General features: G+C 40.3%; 1 protein-coding gene across 1 annotated transcript in view; it reads left to right on the top strand.

Annotated features, from left to right (window-relative positions):
• The first annotated feature begins 3,057 nt into the window (after positions 1-3,057).
• TMEM245 (transmembrane protein 245) overlaps positions 3,058-20,452 on the top strand; it is an 80,313-nt gene continuing 62,918 nt past the window's right edge. The window contains exon 1 of the mRNA XM_063300318.1: positions 3,058-3,708. Coding sequence (XP_063156388.1) covers positions 3,160-3,708 — 549 coding nt within the window. The 5' untranslated portion in view covers positions 3,058-3,159. The remainder of the gene's footprint in view (positions 3,709-20,452) is intronic.

Raw genomic sequence — 20,452 nt, 5'->3', positions numbered from 1 at the left:
CTAGCTTCCTGAATGTATTTTTGTGCCTCTTTAACAATGGTTACAAACTTCAAATTTATCAAAACAAACTTATAACTCTGCTAATGTATAAATCTAGCCACTTTAAAGTGCTAAATCAGGCAAAACAGAGTTATATCACTGTTTGGATTTTTATCTGTCAGATTTACTGTGTTTTATTTACTATTCTGAATACTCATCTTCCTAATGTTTTTTGTGTAATACCTCTGAGATTTAACAGAATAGGAGAATGTGGATATCCTTGTTCCATTTATTTGAAAGAATTCTGTATCCAATCCGCTGATGCTAATTACTTCTTGTTCTGGTGAATATTAAGATTGTGCAGTGCTTTGGATTCAAAGGTAAAAAGGTGCTTCAGAGCATCTAAACATGCAAAAATAGCATCTATCTGAACCTCCTTAAATCAGATATGATTTTCCCATGATTACAGTTAATTTAAGAAGCTGTACACAGGTTCTACATTTGTATTGTGCACACTTTCACTTTTTTTCCTTCAAATCTGAAGCACTGAACAGCCCTAGTGAATACTGATTAGCTGATGAATTATAGAAATGACATTATTCCAAATCTTAATACCAGTATTAAACTTTTGAGAAATGTCCATTCCAGTCTATCAAATACTTTAAAAAGTCAAAAGACAGCAAAGCAAATTGGTTTAACATTGTGTAGGGTTTCCCTTGACGTTAAGTCCAGTTGTGTCCAACTCCAGGGGGCAGTGCTCATCTCCGTTTCAAAGCCGAAGAGCAGGCATTTGTCTGTAGACACTTCTGTGGTCATGACTAAACGGAACACTGTTACCTGCCCGCCGAAGTGGTACCTATTTATCTACTCACATTTGCATGTTTTTGAACTGCTAGGTTGGCAGGAGCTGGGACTAGCAACAGCTCACCCCGTCACACCTTCCAATTGGCAAGCTCAGCGGTTTAACCCGCAGCACCACTGCATCCATTAACATTGTGTACTATATTAAATATTCTAATTGAATTGACTTTTTAAAGAACAAATCCCCAAATTCACATAGATGATGGCAAATAAACTTATTTCTTTTCATCTTGATTTAAAAATTCATTTGACATGTATGGTGACATCTGTTGAAGGTCCTCATTTTGTTTAGGAATAAACAGAAACATAGTTTGTTTCTAATAGTCAAGAATAGTTGCTGTAGTTTGGGTATTAATTCTTTGTAAACACCTTCAGGACAATATATGAACTGGGTTAGGAGAAAAATAATCACAGGTCACAGTGTGAGTTCGAATGATGCGATATTTGACTTAGTGTAAATTGTAAATTGATACCAGGTTGTGTTTACTGCAACCCAAAATTCAGTTAATGTGAGACTAGTGGGTGCATAATTAAGGCTAGTGAGTGTGCTGTTGCGGTTGGGATTTTAGATGCTGCTAATATTCATGTGTGCAAAATGGAGAAAAGGAAGATTTCATCAGAGGAAAACAGTACAAGTTTATAAAAAGAAGAGGCTCATTATTACATTAGAGCAAAAATTTGATGTAATGGAATGATAGGAACATGGTCGTAGCAATACTAAAATAGGATGAGATATTGGAATGCCTGAATCTATGATAGAATTTTTTGCTTTTATTGTGCTTTCTAGAACTACTCTGAAACTTTGTTAACCATAAATTTAAATTATAAGTATATTCTTTTTATCCTTTACTGTAAAGTTTCATTAATATACATATAAAAATTCATGTTCAAATTTTTTCATTGCCCATTTCCATTGAGATGGAACCAATTACCACATTTTCTATAGAAATATCATTTGAATAGCGCAAATCTGAATAATGCTACTGTTTCATGGGATTCACTAACCACACTAGTTGAGACCTACTTGTACAAAAATAGGATGCATGTCTTCAAATACCTACTGTAATACTTTTATATTGCATAATGTATTTCAGAGATGTGGTTCTTTTTCAAGGGCACTGTGTTTAAGAGAAAAAAAGAAAAATAAAATATATACTTGTTAACACAAATTGTTCAACTTGGAATCATTCAATAAAACATGCTCTAAAATAAAGGAAAATTATGTTCTACAAAAGCTGGCTATTGCTATAAAAGAAATGCATAAACATACATACATGTATGCTATCCTACAAACACACACACACCAGTGTGGATCAATATATATATATTGAAAGTTGGGCAGCCCAAGCACTAGGAGGCATATTATGCAACTGCTCTTGGAAACAAAGCTTGGGTAATCTATCTGGGTCCACAGATAAGATCTGCAGCCAATAGTTGAATACTTTAATTACTAAATGGCTTTGTATAGTGTATACCCAACTCTGCCCTTACTGCTGGAGTTGATGTAGACTAGTCCACCATTTGAAGGAAGTGGACTGTATCTGTTCCAATAAGGGGGCGAGTATATAGAGTATTTTAAATTCTGTATTTTCTTTCATACCCATCCCTCCTGCACAGACATACTTTTGTCCCCCACTTTTTCCAGGCTTCCAGAGTAAAAGACAGGAAGGATCCACGATTTGCAAAAAAAGTAGCATTTGTTTTTTACTTTAGACAACTTAAGAATATTTTAACAGTTTTGCAAATGTATCAGCACTCTTTTCCTCATTGCACTGTCCAGAGATTAATGGAAGAACTGAACTACACTTTTCTGACTACAGTAGTTGAGTTTCTATGTATTAGTTAAAAACTGCCAAAGTTAAAAAAAATACAAGGTCCACCATGTCTCATATTTTATACCTGTCCCTGGATGTCCTGAACGATAACGATTACATTGTGAAATAAAATTTTATGGGAAAACTGCTTAATCAAATGGATAAAATACCCTCAAAAATGGTCGGGACTGTGTCTTCAGCCTTCAGTAGAAAAAAAATGCTGCTGTTAGCTTTTTTAAATTCATAAAGCAAGGATATCAAATGTATACAGTATATGACAAGCCGCAATTGCCATGTTACAGGCTCTGCGAAGGCCAAATGCGAAGCGAATCCCCGCTTCCTGGAACCACACTTCATTAATTCCTACTGGCTATTATAGGGAACTGCATTCCCCAGGATTCAGTGCGGCATCATTGCTTTCCTACGTTTGGCGCGGTTCTTTTCTTTAAGCGGGTATGAGAGGATGTAGGAAATAACAATAATATTAGCACCTTGGCTGAGCGATATGGTTAAACGCAAGCGTGACGGTTCTTCAAGTCCGCTATCAGAATCTGAACTGGACTCAGCCCCTCCGCGTCCTCCACCATCGCCTCCTCTGCAACTGCCACGTTTGGAGAAACCGCTGCGCCAGGCCTTCTACAACACAGGAGCTCTGGTGCTGGTGGGGCTATGCTGTGGGGTGGGAGTGCTAATTTATTTCATCCTCGAGGCGTTTCTGCGCCCATTACTGTGGGCTGTTCTATGCGGCACCTTTTTGCACCCGTTCAAGAGTTCCCTCACGGTGTTTGGCCGTGGCTGGCTGCGTCGCCTTCGCCATTCCAGCACCCCGGTCTTTTTGGCTACTTTCTTATTGCCGCTGTCTTTTGCTAATACGGCCGCCGAAGCATTGGATAATGAGATCGTGCGGCGCCGTCGGCTGCTTCTCCTTTTGAGTGCCGGAAGTCCCATTTTGTATGGACTATACTGCGTCGGTACTTCCTATGGAGTCCAGGTCGCTCTTGCGTACGCCGCCCGCCTCATTTGCCGAGGGCTAGACTATTTCAGTAGCCGTTGGGTAAGTTAGGCTCAGTCTCATGGAAGCTGTGGCATAGGTGGGGCTCACTTGTTATACCGAGCTATATATTAGCCAACTATCACATTTAGCCTAGCCTGTTTGGTCAACCTAACCCACGTGATTTATTATTACGAGTAAACTCCCGAGAAAATACACGGGTGGAACGCACGCGTAAAGATTTTTTGAGCTAACAGGTTCTATCGGTAGCATCCTGAATAATTCCTTTGAGGAAATTACTGGTGCAATTTGAACTAAGGTTAACCCTATATTCTTTCTCCTAAACTTCAGAATCATTGAAACGAGATGCTTAAAAATAACAACAATGCTTCTTGAAAGTAATGACAGCTGCACGACGGTCTGTAGGAAATGGGAGTTGAGAATGATTATTGAGCTTCATTTAAATAAATTCATGTTATAAATAAGTAATAAATTAAGCAAGCAGATAAATAGAAGGAATGAAATTGGTTATAGAAAATGTTATATATTGCTCTTCCTAAAACTGGATTTACAATAGCTCTTGTTTTAATATGATTGAAACATTATGATATCAAGTATAAATGTTTGTTGTACAGTAATGCTCTTTCTGGTTTATTATTTTAACTGCTAATTCTTATGTTTTCTTTAATATAATTTTAATTCTCTTTTCATAACAATACTCTTTTCATAACAAGACATACAATTTTCAGATTAGATGTTAAATGATGAGGAATACTGTAGTAATAACATACTCCCAGGAAGTCCCTGCAGACTTCTGGGATTGTAATAACAGATTTGGAACTAGAAAAGTGTGTGCAGCTGTTTTGGTGCCAAATGCTTATCTTGACTAGCTATATACACTCAAGAAACAAGCAGCCACCACCCCCTCCTTACCAATGATTCATTTTTCTATTTTTTTATAAATTATTTAAATAGTGTATCACCAATAATTTATTTCTTTTATAAATAAAAAGCATACGAGCAAATAAATAAAAAACTACTTTTTAATACTGTACAGCATATAATAGCAGATAGAATTTTTTTTAGCATCAGGAGGAACAGAATTGCCCTAACAGGTTGAATTACAGTTTCAACCTACTTGTACCCACTGAACTTCTTTTGAGTCCAGAATAACATGAGTTAATTATTTTAATTTTAAAAATGAAAGTAATTATTATTTCATGGCTAATTATCATATTTTCTCCCAGTATCGCTGGTAGTAGAAAACCAGCTATTTTGAGTAGTAGTCCATGGAATTTTAGGGGGGGCTGCAATGTTGCCTTTCTTCCCAAAGATTTATCAAGATCACTTGCTTCATATGAGATGTGAGAAACAAAGCAAAGCAAAGTAAGTCTAAGCCCACCCAGTTATCCTTGGAAAGAGTGGGAATTAGCAGCCCACCAAACAGCTCTCCACTAGTATGTTGCTCCCCCAGAAGCCTGCCAGTCAACTAACTGATGAATTGCTGGGGGAGAACAGCAACACTTTTTGAGCTGCTGGACCTTGTCACCAGGCTGTGCTGGAATTCCCCTAGTTATTATTAGAGGTGGGATCTGACATGGCTCAGGATTTCATGGCCTCTATGGCAACTATGACTTTGTCCTAAGTAATCTTGGACCCAATTCATGTCCAAGGTTTTTCAGAAGTGGTTTGCCATTGCTTCCTTCTTGGACCCAATTCATGTCCAAGGTTTTTCAGAAGTGGCTTGCCATTGCCTCCTCCTTAGGGCTGAGAGAAGGTGACTGGCCCAAGGTCACCCAGCTGGCTTTGTCCCTAAGGTGGGACCAGAACTCAGGCTAGAAACCAGAGTGTCCTGGTTTCTAGCCTGATGCCTTAAGTGCTACACGAAACTGGCTCTCTGTGTGTATATAATAATAATATAATTTATTAAACTTGTACGCTGCCCAACTCTAGGCAGCTTGCAACAATCAAATCAATAAAAGATAAAAAATGGGAAGTGGGATGAAGTGAGGGATCTCACTCTTCCTTGCCAAAGGCCTGGGTGAAGAATCATGTCTTTAAGGCTCTTCTAAACAACAGCAGAGTGGGGGCCATCCGAATCTCAGGTAGAACCTTGTTACAGAGGGTAGACCCTGCTACAGAGAAGGCACGCTTCTGGGGTCCTGATAGATGACACTGTTTAATTGAAGCAACTCTGCAAGATTGAATCACTTGGGCAAATGTTGTGGATAGGTGGTCCCTCAAGTAACCAGGCCCTATGCCATGGAGGGTGAAGCTGTAGCCATTTGGCAGGTGAAGCTGTTGAGATGCTGCCCTGGTGCCTGGAGGCTATTAGAATCTGGGCATGGAGGGACAGGCTTACGCCCAATCCCAGCAAGACAGAGTGACTGTGGGTTCAAAAGTTACCTAGTTCTTTAGTTCTGGATGGGGTTGTTGGTATCCAGAAACAAACTGGCAACCAGTGTAGCACCATGTTATTGGTATAGAACTCTCACCCACCAGCATACAGGTTGCTGCATTCTGTACCAGTTGAAATGTTCAAGTACACTCCAAGAACAGTCCCATGTAGAGCATGTTACAGTAGTCGGCTTTGAAATAGTATGTGAGTGACTGTTATTGTTGTTTATTAGTTTAGTCGCTTCCGACTCTTCGTGACTTCATGGACCAGCCCACGCCAGACCTTCCTGTCGGTCGTCAACACCCCCAGCTCCCCCAGGGACGAGTCCGTCACCTCTAGAGTATCATCCATCCACCTTGCCCTTGGTCGGCCCCTCTTCCTTTTGCCCTCCGCTCTCCCTAGCATAAGCATCTTCTCCAGGGTGTCCTGTCTTCTCATTATGTGGCCAAAGTATTTCAGTTTTGCCTTTAATATCATTCCCTCAAGTGAGCAGTCTGGCTTTATTTCCTGGAGGATGGACTGGTTTGATCTTCTTGCAGTCCAAGGCACTCTCAGAATTTTCCACCAACACCACAGTTCAAAACCATAGATCTTCCTTCTCTCAGCCTTCCTTATGGTCCAGCTCTTGCAGCCTTATGTCACTACGGGGAACACCATTGCTTTAACTATGTGGACCTTTGTTGTCAGTGTGATGTCTCTGCTCTTAACTATTTTATCGAGATTTGTCATTGCTCTTCTCCCAAGGATTAAGCGTCTTCTGATTTCCTGACTGCAGTCAGCATCTACAGTAATCTTCGCACCTAGAAATACAAAGTCTTTCACTGCTTCTACATTTTCTCCCTCTATTTGCCAGTTATCAATCAAGCTGGTTGCCATAATCTTGGTTTTTTTGAGGTTTAGCTGCAAGGCAGCTTTTGCACTTTCTTCTTTCACCTTCATCATAAGGCTCCTCAGTTCCTCTTCGCTTTCAGCCATCAAAGTGGTATCATCTGCATATCTGAGATTGTTAATGTTTCTTCCAGCGATTTTAACTCCAGCCTTGGATTCCTCAAGCCCAGCATGTCGCATGATGCGTTCTGCGTACAAGTTGAATAGGTAGGGTGAGAGGATACAGCCCTGCCATACTCCTTTCCCGATCTTAAACCAGTCCGTTGTTCCGTGGTCTGTTCTTACTGTTGCTACAGTACAGATTCTTCAGGAGGCATACAAGATGACTTGGTATCCCCATACCACTAAGAACTTGCCACAATTTGTTATGGTCCACACAGTCAAAGGCTTTAGAACAGTCAATAAAACAGAAATAGATGTTTTTCTGAAACTCCCTGGCTTTTTCCATGATCCAGCGGATATTGGCAATTTGGTCCCTAGTTCGTCTGCCTTTTCTAAACCCAGCTTGTACATCTGGCAATTCTCGCTCCATGAATTGCTGAAGTCTGCCTTGCAGGATCTTGAGCATTACCTTACTGGCAAGTGAAATGAGTGCCACTGTTCAATAGTTTGAACATTCTTTAGTGTTTCCCTTTTTTGGTATGGGGATATAAGTTGATTTTTTCCAGTCTGATGGCCATTCTTGTGTTTTCCAAATTTGCTGGCATATAGCATGCATTACCTTGACAGCATCATCTTGCAGGATTTTGAACAGTTCAGCTGGGATGTCGTCGTCTCCTGCTGCCTTGTTATTAGCAATGCTTCTTAAAGCCCATTCAACCTCAGTCTTCAGGATGTCTGGCTCCAGCTCACTGACCACACCGTCAAAGCTATCTCTGATACTGTTATCCTTCCTATACAGGTCTTCCATATATTCTTGCCACCTTTTCTTGATCTCCTCTTCTTCTGTTAGGTCCTTGCCATCTTTGTTTTTGATCATACCCATTTTGGCTTGGAATTTACCTCCGATGTTTCTAATTTTTTGGAAGAGGTCTCTTGTCCTTCCTATTCTATTGTCTTCTTCCACTTCCACGCATTGTTTGTTTAAAAATAATTCCTTATCTCTTCTGACTAACCTCTGGAATTTTGCATTTAATTGGGCATATCTCTCCCTATCACTGTTGCCTTTTGCTTTCCTTCTTTCTTGGGCTACTTCTAGTGTCCCAGCAGACAGCCATTTTGCCTTCTTGGTTTTCTCTTTCTTTGGGATGTATATTGTTGCCGCCTCCTGAACAATGTTGCGAACTTCTGTCCAGAGTTCTTCCGGGACCCTATCTACGAAGTCCAGTCCCTTAAATCTATTCTTCACCTCCACTGCATATTCCTTAGGAATATTAGTGAGCTCATATCTAGCTGATCTGTGGGTCTTCCCTAATCTCTTTAGTCTGATCCTAAATTGTGCAAGAAGAAGTTTGTGATCTGAACTACAGTCAGCTCCAGGTCTTGTTTTTACCAACTGTATAGATGTCTGCCACCTTTGGCTGCAAAGGATGTAGTCAGTCTGATTTCGGTGTTGTCCATCTCGGGAAGTCCATGTATAAAGCCGTCTCTTAAGTTGTTGGAAGAGAGTGTTTGTTATGCAGAGTGAATTGTCTTGGCAAAATTCTATCAGCCTATGTCCTGCTTCATTTTGTTCTCCCAGGCCATGCTTACCTGTAATTCCAGGTGTCAATTGACTGCCCACCTTAGCATTCCAGTCTCCTGTGATGAAAATAACATCTCTTTTAGGCGTGTTGTCCAGTAGGTGCTGCAGATCCTCATAGAGCTGCTCTACTTCAGCTTCTTCAGCATCTGTGGTTGGGGCATATATTTGGATCACTGTAATGTTAGATGGCTTGCCCTGAATTCGAATTGAGATCATTCTATCGTTTTTTGGATTGTATCCAAGCACTGCTTTCGCCGCTTTACTATTAATTATGAAGGCTACTCCATTTCTTCTGTGGTCCTCTTGTCCACAGTAGTAGATCTGGTGGTCATTTGATGTGAAGTGGCCCATTCCAGTCCATTTCAGTTCACTGACGCCCAAAATGTCTATCTTTAATCTTGACATCTCACCAATAACCACATCCAATTTGCCCTGGCTCATAGATCTTACGTTCCAGGTTCCAATGGTGTGTTGATCCTTAGAACATCGGATTCGCCGTTCACCACCAGCACCGTTGGCCGCTAGCTGTCCTTTCAGCTTTGAGCTAGCTGCGTCATCACGTCTGGGGCTAGTTGAACTCATCCTCTGTTCCTCCCCAGTAGCATTTTGACCATCTTCCAACCTGGGGGTCTCATCTTCCGATGGTATACCGACATATCTCTGGTTGTACTGATCCATTTAGTTTTCATGGCAAGAATACTAGGGTGGGGTACCATTACCTTCCGCAGGGATCGCATTTAGTCTGACCTCTCTGTCATGACCTTCCCGTCTTGGGTGGCCCTTCACGGTTTAGCTCATGGCATCATGGAGGTGCTCAAGCTCCAGCACCACGACAAGGTAACGATCCTTTGCTGAAGGAGTGACCGTTACTATGTATTAAATGAAACTGTTCTAATTTAATGTTTCATGTTACCTTAGAAACAAATCCAGATTGATCAAGAAATATGTAGTTACTTAAAAATATGTTTAACGTATTAGCAAATACTGAGTAGATCTCTTCTATCACATCCATTGAGGGTCTTTGTTATGCTAGGGAATAATAAAAAGTTGAATCTAAGAATAAGGAATAATTCTACAAATTATTATTGTTGTTGTTCTTATTTTGCTTTTTATTAATCATCTACAAGGAGAATCACAGAATGATAGTGTTGGAAGGAACCTTGGAGGTTTTCTAATCCAATCTGTTGTCCAGTCAGGATCCTTATACCCTCCCAGACAGATGGCTTTCCAACTTAAAGCACTTATGACTCCAAGAGACAGACTGTTCCACTGCTTAATAGCTTTCACTGTGAAGAAAATTCTTCTTATTTCAAGTTTCTCTGTAAAGCTTTCACCTATTGGGTTCTTGTTCTACCCTTGACGTTATTTAGTTTATTTATTTATTAGCTTTAAGATCACCCAGTTCCAGAGTGACTCTGGTTGGCTTATATTATAAAATAATAAACAGTAATAGACAAAAGAAACTGGGCATGTCTGGACAAAACGAACTCCATGTACTACATAAAATGTACCCAACAGGGTTCAGTAGTCACCCCACTTCAAGGCCTAGGAGGAGAGAGAGGCTTTTAAGGACTTCCAGAACACCATTAAAGTGGGAACCAGATGTATTTTTAGGGGGATGATGCCATGACAGAGGGCACGCTTCCTCAGTCCTGCAAGATTACAACCGTAGAGAACCAAGGTGCTCCCAGGATTGACACATAGAGGCTGCACAGGAGCAATCCAGCCCAAAGCCTGGGTCCTCTGCCTATTCCAGGCTGCAACAAAGGTCTCAGCCAAGCTGCCCACTAGATCCTGAGGGGAAACCCCAAACTCCCTCTGAACCCAACTGGGTCCATTAGTTGCTTGGGGCAGACCAATCAAATAGGCCCTATCTCATGGGGGCAGGTAGCACCAGCAAGCCAGAGGACAACCAGAGAGTAATCTGTCTATGGCAAGAGATTGATGGTATCCTCCAACACTACATTGTGTTGCAACTGCCCCAAGACAAAAACCAGATCTAGCATATGTGTCAGGTTCTCAATTACCTGGGACAGGTCCATGGTTGCAAGGGAGGCCATGGACTCCTGAGCCATCCCACATTTGATGTTCCCAGGAGGTAAATTAAAGTTATAGGGAACTGTGCATCAGGAAGGACAGTACAACAGCAGGTGTCCCAAAAGTTCATGAAGGCCCAACTTTAGCCAGAAGGTCTCATTATCTGCATAGTAGAGCCTCTGAGAGCCCTCAACAACTCATAGATAATAGTCACACCACATATCCCCAGGGCTTCAGTTGATGCAGAATCTCAAATTTGGATGGGCATATTTCTGAGAGGAGTACACCCCTTTCTGGGCACACCCAGGTCTCAGTAATACAAGCCAAGTTAGCATCCACTTCTATAATAACTGATTTATTACATACTAACCTTGCAATCAAAAGCAACAGCTGGAGCCCAGAACCACCAAGGATCAGGCTACCTGGTATTGAGGGTGAATCCTGAGGGTAGGAGGTTTGGATTGCTCTCAAACAGCATCCTCAGCATCCCCAAAATGCAGCCCGCCCTCAGGTGCAGCCCAGGCTCAGATTCCTGCCATATCTACTTCTGCCCATCAGTTTCAATAACCCTGCCTGCCTTCCTGCCTGCCTGCCTATTGTTCCAGGCCCAAACTCTCATACCTACCCAAACAAAAAAAACCCTCACCCAAACAAAAACAAAACAAAGCACACAGCCAACACAACCACTGAGGCCAGCTGCCAAGGCCAGATCCTTTCCAAAGCCCTTAGCGCGCACACGCTTGCCAGCTGCCTTGCCCCCAGTACTCTGCAGCTGTGAGGCACCTGGTAAGGGAGCTTCTTTAGCCCCTCTGCCTTGAGTTCTTCCTGTGTGCAGCGTGGCGAATCCAAGAATGACCTGGTTACTCTCCCAAGGTGTCTATAAGTTCCACTTCCTCAACCACTTCTTTCCTCCTTAGTAAGCATTAACTCTAGTATAGCTGTTCCTCTGGTTCTCTCCTTTGCCTTCTGGACAATGACGTCTACAAGCCATGTCAGGAACCTGTGGCCCACCCACTTGCAACAGAATTTGAATGCCATTTGATGTCAGGTTAGTTGAAATCCATTATGACAGTTGTGTGTTTCTTGGACACCTCAGCCATCTGATTTGCAAAGCATTTGTCATATCTTATGCTTGGGTTGATAAACCCACAACAATGTCATTCTCATTTCTTTTTCCTTTGATTTTCAGCCAGACACTTTGGCAGTGTTTTCACACTTGTCATTAATTTCCATATGGCTATAGACATTCTTTATGTATAATGCATCCCCTCTCCCCTTTTGTCGGACCTTTAAACAGATTGTATCCTTCCAGAGATAGAATTCCAATCATGAGTTCCATCCCACAAGGTTTCAGTAATACCAACAACATCATATTCCCCCCTACCCCCGGCAGTACTAGGACTTCAGGTTCTTCATGTTCTGAGTGTTGGTGTGTTGGCATTTGAGCCCTTTAGTACTGCCCTCCTTATATTTGTCTGCTGTATCTTCTGAAGTATTGGGGTATCCCATACTGCTTACCCCTTCTTTGTTGTAAGGTTTGCTCCCTTTGGACTTTGTGTGTGGTTCTGGGTATTGGTCTCCTGTGCCCCCCGCCTCCCAATTAAGTTAGATTCTGCCAGACATCTGAGCAAAACATCTTCTAAATATGTTCTTCCTGGTCTTTGTGAGATGCAGCTCATCTCTCATTAGAAGTCTTTCTTGAGGTAGTATTCAGCATGGTCTAGGAATCCCGAGTTTTCTCAATGACACTTTCCTTTGAGCTAGCAGTTCACCTTTAGAATCCTCTGTCTTTTTGGCTGGAATTCTCTGTTCTCTTCCTTTAGTTGGATTTATGGACAAAAACATCATGTGTGCTCCAAGCTCTTTTGCCTTCTTGCCTAGATGTTGATAGTCTTTCAATATCTTTTGTAGTCTTTTGCATGTCCAACTACTTTTCTAATATTTTGGTCTTTTACAAGCTGTTTTTTGGGAAAAGGACAAAATTCTCCAAATTTTCCTCTCTTTGTATGGTCTACTCTGAACTGCATATTATAATCTATTGCATTAATTGCATTCCAATTAATTGCACTCCATAACATTATTTTGCAAATAATATACATCAATATAGGATGTCTGAATTCTTCATTTAGATTGTTAAGTCCTTCAGTAAAGAGAAGAAGAAAACTGGGACTTCAAGGCTGGGGGGAGATTTCTGAGAACATAAGATTTTATACTATACTTCTGATCTTCAAGGAAAAGTGCCTGTATTTAGTGCTAAGAAACATGGGTTTCTTGCCATCTAGTGCTCATCCAGAATTTTGCAGCCTGTAGCTGGTACCTTTTCTGTTTATGCAGCCAGAATGTTAACAGCTGTACACAAACGTCGAATTCATAGATTTAGATGAACCCTTAGATTTATACGCATACAAAAAGTATTTAGAGAAAAAAGCAATCTTTTCCTGACATTCTGTTTAAAGCAGATCTTATTTGATGGGTATGAAATGCTGAGCAGAAGGTATGCTGAGTTGAAAGGGGAATATAATGGAGTGGCTGAAAAGGAAAATAGGGGGGAAAGGATATAAATATAAAAGAATGTAAAAAGAATCAACTCCGTGTCTGGACAGGTAATTTCTTGGTGTATTTAAAGCTTTTTGCTCTGCTGTTAAGGTGAAAAATAAAGAGGCTTTATTAAGATTTATAAGCCAGCACCTATATATTTAAAATGTAAAGGAAAATATATAAGAAGAAAAGAGATCAGGGGAATGATCTATTCATTCCAAGATAAAAATGTGTTGCCGCTATTAAGGTGTTAGACTAAGACTGGGGAGACCCAGGTTTAAGTGTACCCTCAGTCATGGAAGGTTCCTCATTAATTTGTGGCCAGTCATTCTTTCTCAGTGCAACTCAGAAGGTTATTTTTATGGAGGATGGAGTCCTACCTTGCATTCCTGGAGAAAAGGTGGAATATACGTAGTTTTCCAAAATCCAGAAATTCAAAATTTTAAAGTATCTGGGCTTGAGAACATGTATGTTTATATTATTGCCCTTCCTCCAAAAGGAAGAAATAAAGAAAAGCGTTCTTGCTTTTTCTTTGACAATTCTTATTTAGGATTTTGGCTCAGAAGGAGTGACTTAAAACGCTCCTGCAGGGTGGTGCACACAGAAATATGATTTGCATTTTCTTTTACTTATATCTTTTACACTATTTTCCAACAAATGGTCTTATTACTGTTCTGTATTTTGTATTTTATATTCTGATATGGCCTTTTATTGATCCTTTTTGGTTTAAGTTTAGATTTGGTACATAGATTACCTTATACCAGAGGTTCCCAAACTTTCTTGGTTCACAGTGTCCCTAACAGTTCCCAAACTGTGCACTGCAGCCCTAAGGGCACCATGCAAACTCACAGTTCCATTTATTACATAGTAAAAAATAATAATTTTTTAAAACTTGTATGCTGCCCAACTTTCAATAACTCTGGTACTCTTGTGAACTTGCTGTGGTGCCACAGCACATAGTTTGGGACCTATGGCCTTATATGGTACTCTCTTGTATACTATACTGGAAGAGAGATGGACTGGGCCTGTGATGATACTCTTTGGTCTCTTGATAGTTTATGATGCTGTATTCATGGTAATTTAGAGTGTTTGAGAACTGGGGGTTGGTGATGCTGTTTAGCAATAGTTATGCTTCTATTTCACCTGGCAACTATCAAAAAGTTGTATTGGAAAATGTGATTCCCCTGGAAATTATCCTGGAAGGTTCTGAAAAGCTTTATTTTGCATGCTGTTGATATCTGCATGAAGTTGAGTCCAACAAGATGATGTTGGCTACACTCAAAAAACTAACCAGTGTTGGACCTAGTTAGTACCATGATTGGAGATCCCTAGGAAATACTAGGGTTGTGGACCAGACTGAGAAGTTTCAAAAGCATCCCAGAAGAAGGCAAGTAGTAAGCTACTTTTGCATTGTTGCCAAGAAAGGTTCATAGATTTGCCTTTGAAATCTTTTGTGAATTGATTTATCAATGAATAAATCAATCAAATCTTTATTATGGACATAGCATAAAAGAGTGTGAGGTACAGTCAATTAAAAAGCAGATACATCAGAGTCTAAAAAATATTACGAAAAGCTAGAAGGTATTAAAATAGAAAGTATATATAAAAATCTAAAAAAGGGGTAGGAGCATTAGATGGATGTAGGGGATTGACTGGGGATCGCTTTGGGTTGCCATTGTGTAACTTCTGTAGGGATATTTGGAATAGTTATATCCACGCGAATGCTCCCACTTGCAACGTCTCGTAATGAGCTCCTCTAACAAGTTCCTTTTATTTCTATTTTATCATATTTTAAACTCACCATTCAACTTCAGATAGTTTTTTTATCCTACTACGGAGCCTCCCTTCCTTATTTATATTTGACTTATACCACCTATCTCTTGATATGGGGAAAAGGAGGAAGAGACAAAGGATTCCCTCGGCAACCCAACCCTCTTCTAAACCGCTGAAACAACAGAAGGTGACAGATTTGTTACAAGTAAGCGAACCTCGTCAGTAAATTATGATTCCCCAACTTATTTATTGAATAGAAAGGATTCTTTGGAGTGGGACTTACAGGCTGAGATAGAGAGTCAGCAATTGTTGGAGTTTTCTTCATCATTGATAGAAAATGCTTCTTCCCCAGAGGCTGTTGCTGTCTGCACAGCTGCTGAGCAATTTAATAAGGAAGGACTCCTTGATCACAAAAGCTTGGAAGTCCAGAACTCATTGGAATTTATGACCAGACACAGTCTGTTGATGGCACAGACAGTTCTCTCAATCTTTGATTTACTGACTACGATCAAAACTCAAGTTGATTCTTTAAGAGACTCCCTGGTTGAATTTGGCATGAGTCTTGCAAATCAAACTGAGGCCTCTGATAAAGCTAAGGGCTTGCACCTGCACCACTCCTCTCGGTCAGCCTGCGGAGGAAAGGAAGTTTCAGCCTCTGAAGTTAACCCTATATTAGGAGCTAAAAGGGAAGATAAGAAAATGACAAACATCTGTATAGAAAGGGATGAAAAGGGTAAAAAACCTGTATTAGGTAAATGTTACTTACAACCCAATAAGATAGCCCTTCAAATACAAACTAATAGAATTAATGGAGGCAAATGGGAGTCGAAAAGAGCTATACTGCAATCATTAAGTCAGTTACTATGATGTGAGAAACGATTTGTGGATTTACAAAAGATAGACTGACTACCAGCCAGGGGCAGCTTTAGACGGATTCTCTTGACTTTCGGTCTTTCTATGATACCAAGTATGCTTCTAAAAATGAAACCTTTTTTGAATACTTTCTCAATATTCCCAATTCAAGTTCTTCATTCAGAGGAAGTTAGTCCCCTTATAATTCAGCATAGTCAAGAGAGTGTTAGAAATTTAACTCATAGTAGAAATACTCCTGCAGATAAATCCAAGGACACCTCATTAATGGAGACTATGCCAAGGAACAATAATAGTAAACATTCTCTCCACCCGATAACAACTCAGTTGCCTCCTGTTCCTTTAGAACAGAACTTAATTAACTTATCCAGTGCTCCACCAGATAATAAGACAAGTTGATACCCTCAAGAAATTACATGACTTAAAAGGAGCTTTAATGGCAACTTGCCACACAGCGAACCCTCTATTAAATTTAACACCTCAAACAATGCAAGAAGAAAATCCTCACTTGGGACAACAATATGAATGCACTGAAAAGAGAGAGCAAACTAGCTGTAGGCAGAAAGCTGTCAATGAGAACCATGAACTACAAAATCCAGATGTAATAGATAGAGGAGCCTTTTGCTCTCACTACAAGTATCAATATCACACAGAAGCAAGTGGAAACAACTAAAGCAAAAATTATTACAGTGGCCCAAGTTCACGAGCAACCCTTAGAAATTTACGACCCTGCCAAGAAAACGTTGCAAAAGCGGCGTCCCCCCAAAGGGTCAGACATGACTCGGTGCTTGCACAGGGGACCTTTCACCTTTCACCACAGGTGCTCATTAAATCTAGTTTATGGCACAGGTCATCATCCAATGAATTTTGAGCACTGCTACGCAGAATCTGGCAACATTGTATGTTGTAGTAGGGTTGGCATCTGAAAGCAGCAGAGAAGTGTAGAATAGTCCTGTGTGCCCTGGGTATTTATGCAGTAAAGGTGAGATGAGGAAATGTCTCTGTAGTACAGGCATTGGAGAAGCATACGCTCTGACTTATGGGGAAGCAGTGGTGGACTGAAGATGGCTCCAAGGAGAGTGGAGTTGACAGCTGCAGAGGAAAGAGGAGCTGGTGAATGGGTCAGCTCCTTGGAACTCCTCTCTGGATCAAGGAGAGGACTAGGATCACCCACAAGTTTGCTCCATACAAAGGCTCCCTGCGAAGAGTCTCTGGTGGGTTTTAGAGCCCTGGGAGCCAGGGGTGGGGGAATCATCTTGCCTAAGCTGTGGTTTGGTGTCTTCAAACAGGACACTGGGTTCGCCCACTTCCTCTCTTAATCACCTTATGAAATTGCTTGTTGTTGACTTTTTTGGATGTTGAGGACCTTCAGAAGGGCAAGTTACATTACTCCAGGAGTTTCCTTCTATCCTTGATGAAAGAAGTTTCATGTAAGTTTAAGGATTAAAAAGAAAAAAATATATTTTTGAAAAAGAGCAAAAGGGGGACTAGAACATTGATTTTGGAAAGCTATGGGCCAGATGGACGTGAAAGAATATTTCCTGTGGGTTGTTTACAATTTTATAAAATAAAATAAAAGTATATAAGAAGACTGAAATTAACTGTAAGAAATTCTCCTGTGGGAAAGTTTTGTTGATTGGAAAATAAACATAAGATAAGAGGGGACTTTGAAGATTGACTAGAGGGAACCAGAGAGAACTAAAGATTATAATTAAAGGAAAAGAGACCCATTAATACATGGAGCAATATTATTTGGCAATGGAGGAAATCAAGGATATTTGGGAACAATGTACCCAGAAATTACTATTAAGATTGTCTGCCACTAAAATAATGGGGAAAAAAAAAAAGTTAAGAGCAGAGACATCACACTGACAACAAAGGCCCGCACAGTTAAAGCAATGGTGTTCCCCGTAGTAACATATGGCTGCGAGAGCTGGACCATAAGGAAGGCTGAGCGAAGGAAGATCGATGCTTTTGAACTGTGGTGTTGGAGGAAAATTCTGAGAGTGCCTTGGACTGCAAGAAGATCCAACCAGTCCATCCTCCAGGAAATCCAGACTGCTCACTTGAAGGAATGATATTAAAGGCAAAACTGAAATACTTTGGCCACATAATGAGAAGACAGGACACCCTAGAGAAGGTGCTGATGCTAGGGAGAGTGGAAGGCAAAAGGAAGAGGGGCCGACCAAGGGCAAGATGGATGGATGATATTCTAGAGGTGATGGACTCGTCCCTGGGGGAGCTGGGGGTGTTGACGACTGACAGGAAGGTCTGGCGTGGGCTGGTCCATGAAGTCACGAAGAGTCGGAAGCGACTAAACGAATAAACAACAAACAAACAAAATAATGGATTTAACAGAGGCTACAGAAGAGGAACAGATTTTACTGGACAAAATAGAGATTGAAGCTGATCTGAATGTGGATCTGAAAATGGATTTTAAAATGCCAGACCTCAAGAGTGATATGGAAACATTGGATTTACAAATGAAACCAGCTGATGTCTTAATAATTAAAAGGGACATACAAATAATAAATCAGAAGAGTGACTTGGACAGCTTTCCTATCTTGGATTTACAAAAGAGATGTGTTAACCTAGTGAAGGAGTTTCTGAGAGGAGGCAAAGAGAAAATGATTAAGAAATCAACTTGTGGGATGTTATTTGAAGGGATTAAAGATCAAGCCTTTAAAAAGTAAACAGAAGGAATATAGTGGATTTATTTGATCAGGGTTAAAATATATATGTTGTGGTTTCTGGTAGCTCTTAATGGGTTTTTTTTTACCAGGACTGAATAATGAGGCTTTAAAGATTTGTTTATAGATAACAGATGAGATACAGGGAGATATTTCTTTTGCTTTATTTTTTACAGGAAGTGGTAAGTTGGAATATAAAATTGATTTGATTAAGGTTAAAATATATGTGTTATTATTTCTAGTAGCTCTTAATGGACTTTTGCTGATTAGGACTGAATGATGAGTTTTTACAATTTGTTTTCTGATAAGAGATGAGATATGGGAAGAGATTTTTTATTGAAATATTAGAGAAGGTGCTAAGTTACTGAAGTTACTTAGAAATTTGGATTGTACAAGTTCTAATGGTGCAAAATTGGAGAAGGGGCCCAGCTGGGCACCATAAAAAATTGTGCTATTGGCTTGGATTCAAATAATTTGAGTGCTGCACATATATAGTGGCTACCTCTTGTCTTAAGGAATTTAAGGATGGCAATTGAGCTCCTCTGTGCATTTTCAGCAGCTTAGTTCCCAAGGGTTTTCCTGTTGCTGGCGGAATGAAGGTCTACCCCCTGCTCAATCTTGTGGCCATCTATGCTCCAGGAGTGGTTATTGGGCCTTTCCACAAATGCCATGATTTTAGTTTTCTGTTAATTGAATTCTAGCTGCTCTTCCTCTTGGTGTTCTTGAAAGTATTGCTGCATCATCTGCATAGAGCAGGAGATGTGTCTTCCAGCAAGTTTTGGGGAATGAAAATTCATATTCCATTCCACCATGGAGTTAATATAGAAATTGATTAAGAGTGGCGCCAATATGCAGCCTTGCTCGACACCTTTCTCAGTTTCAATGGCACTGGTGAGATGGCCCTGAAGGTTGCATCTTACTTTGAGGCCCCTTCATGTAGCATACATATTAAATATGGTAGACATTGGTCAATTAAGGAGGCCCCCAGTTTTTCCCACAATTTAGCCTGGGATATGGAATCAAATGCTGCTTTGAAACAAAGTGAGTTAAACTCAAATAATACTTCACCCTTTTTATGCAAGTGCTAGGAAGGATCTTTACTATTTAGAAGCTAATTATCATCAATATTCAACTATATATCTTTTTTTCTTACAAGCTCAGGGTTGGACATCTCTAGGGCCTCTGTCTACTATAAAGACCTGGATATGTGAGAACAACTGATGCTAGAACAGCTCCATTGGTTGCAAGCCCAGTAAATTGGGCAGAGTATGTGTGCTCCAGGTCCGCTCAATTAAATATCATCTCATGGGACCTAGGACACGTGCCTTCTCTATTGTAGCACCTGCCTTCTGGAACAGCATCCTTCCAGAAATCTGTATGGTTCCCCTGATGATGTTCTGAAAGTCTTTGAAAATTTGGCTTTGTTCCCAGGCCTAAGGTTAGAGTGGTTGCTGAGCTTCTGCCAGTTGTTTTGAGGTGTTGTGTTTGTTCCTTCCAGATGTTCATAATACTTCCTTTTCATTTTATTGTTCTTAACTTTTCAAATATAAGCCACCCAGAGTCGTCTGGAGTTGGGCAGCCTTTACATTTAATAAAAATAAATAAATACAAATAAGTATTATAATTTGAGAGGGGTTAATAAGAAGTTTATTGCCTTTTAACGGTGGAGTGTTTTAGTGTTAGAGTTGTTCACTGCTTTAATTTTAGTGTTCTATATTTCTTGTCTTTAACTATGTTTTCTTGTGATTTTTATTGTACTTTTTGAAAAGCTGCTTAAAGCCATTTAGGCAATAGGCAGCATTTACTGTAAATATTCTGTATGTAAAATAGTGCAAGTGAATATTTAGTCAAACTCTGAGTTGTATATATAGAAGTGTTATATCTGGTTCATTGCTGGCTAGTTTAGAATTGAGAATAGCTTTCAAGAAC

Source organism: Candoia aspera, chromosome 4, assembly GCF_035149785.1.
Source record: "Candoia aspera isolate rCanAsp1 chromosome 4, rCanAsp1.hap2, whole genome shotgun sequence".
Classification (NCBI taxonomy): domain Eukaryota; kingdom Metazoa; phylum Chordata; class Lepidosauria; order Squamata; family Boidae; genus Candoia; species Candoia aspera.
The sequence above is the reverse complement of the archived record's forward strand: the minus strand, read 5'-3'. Positions and strand labels throughout refer to the sequence as shown.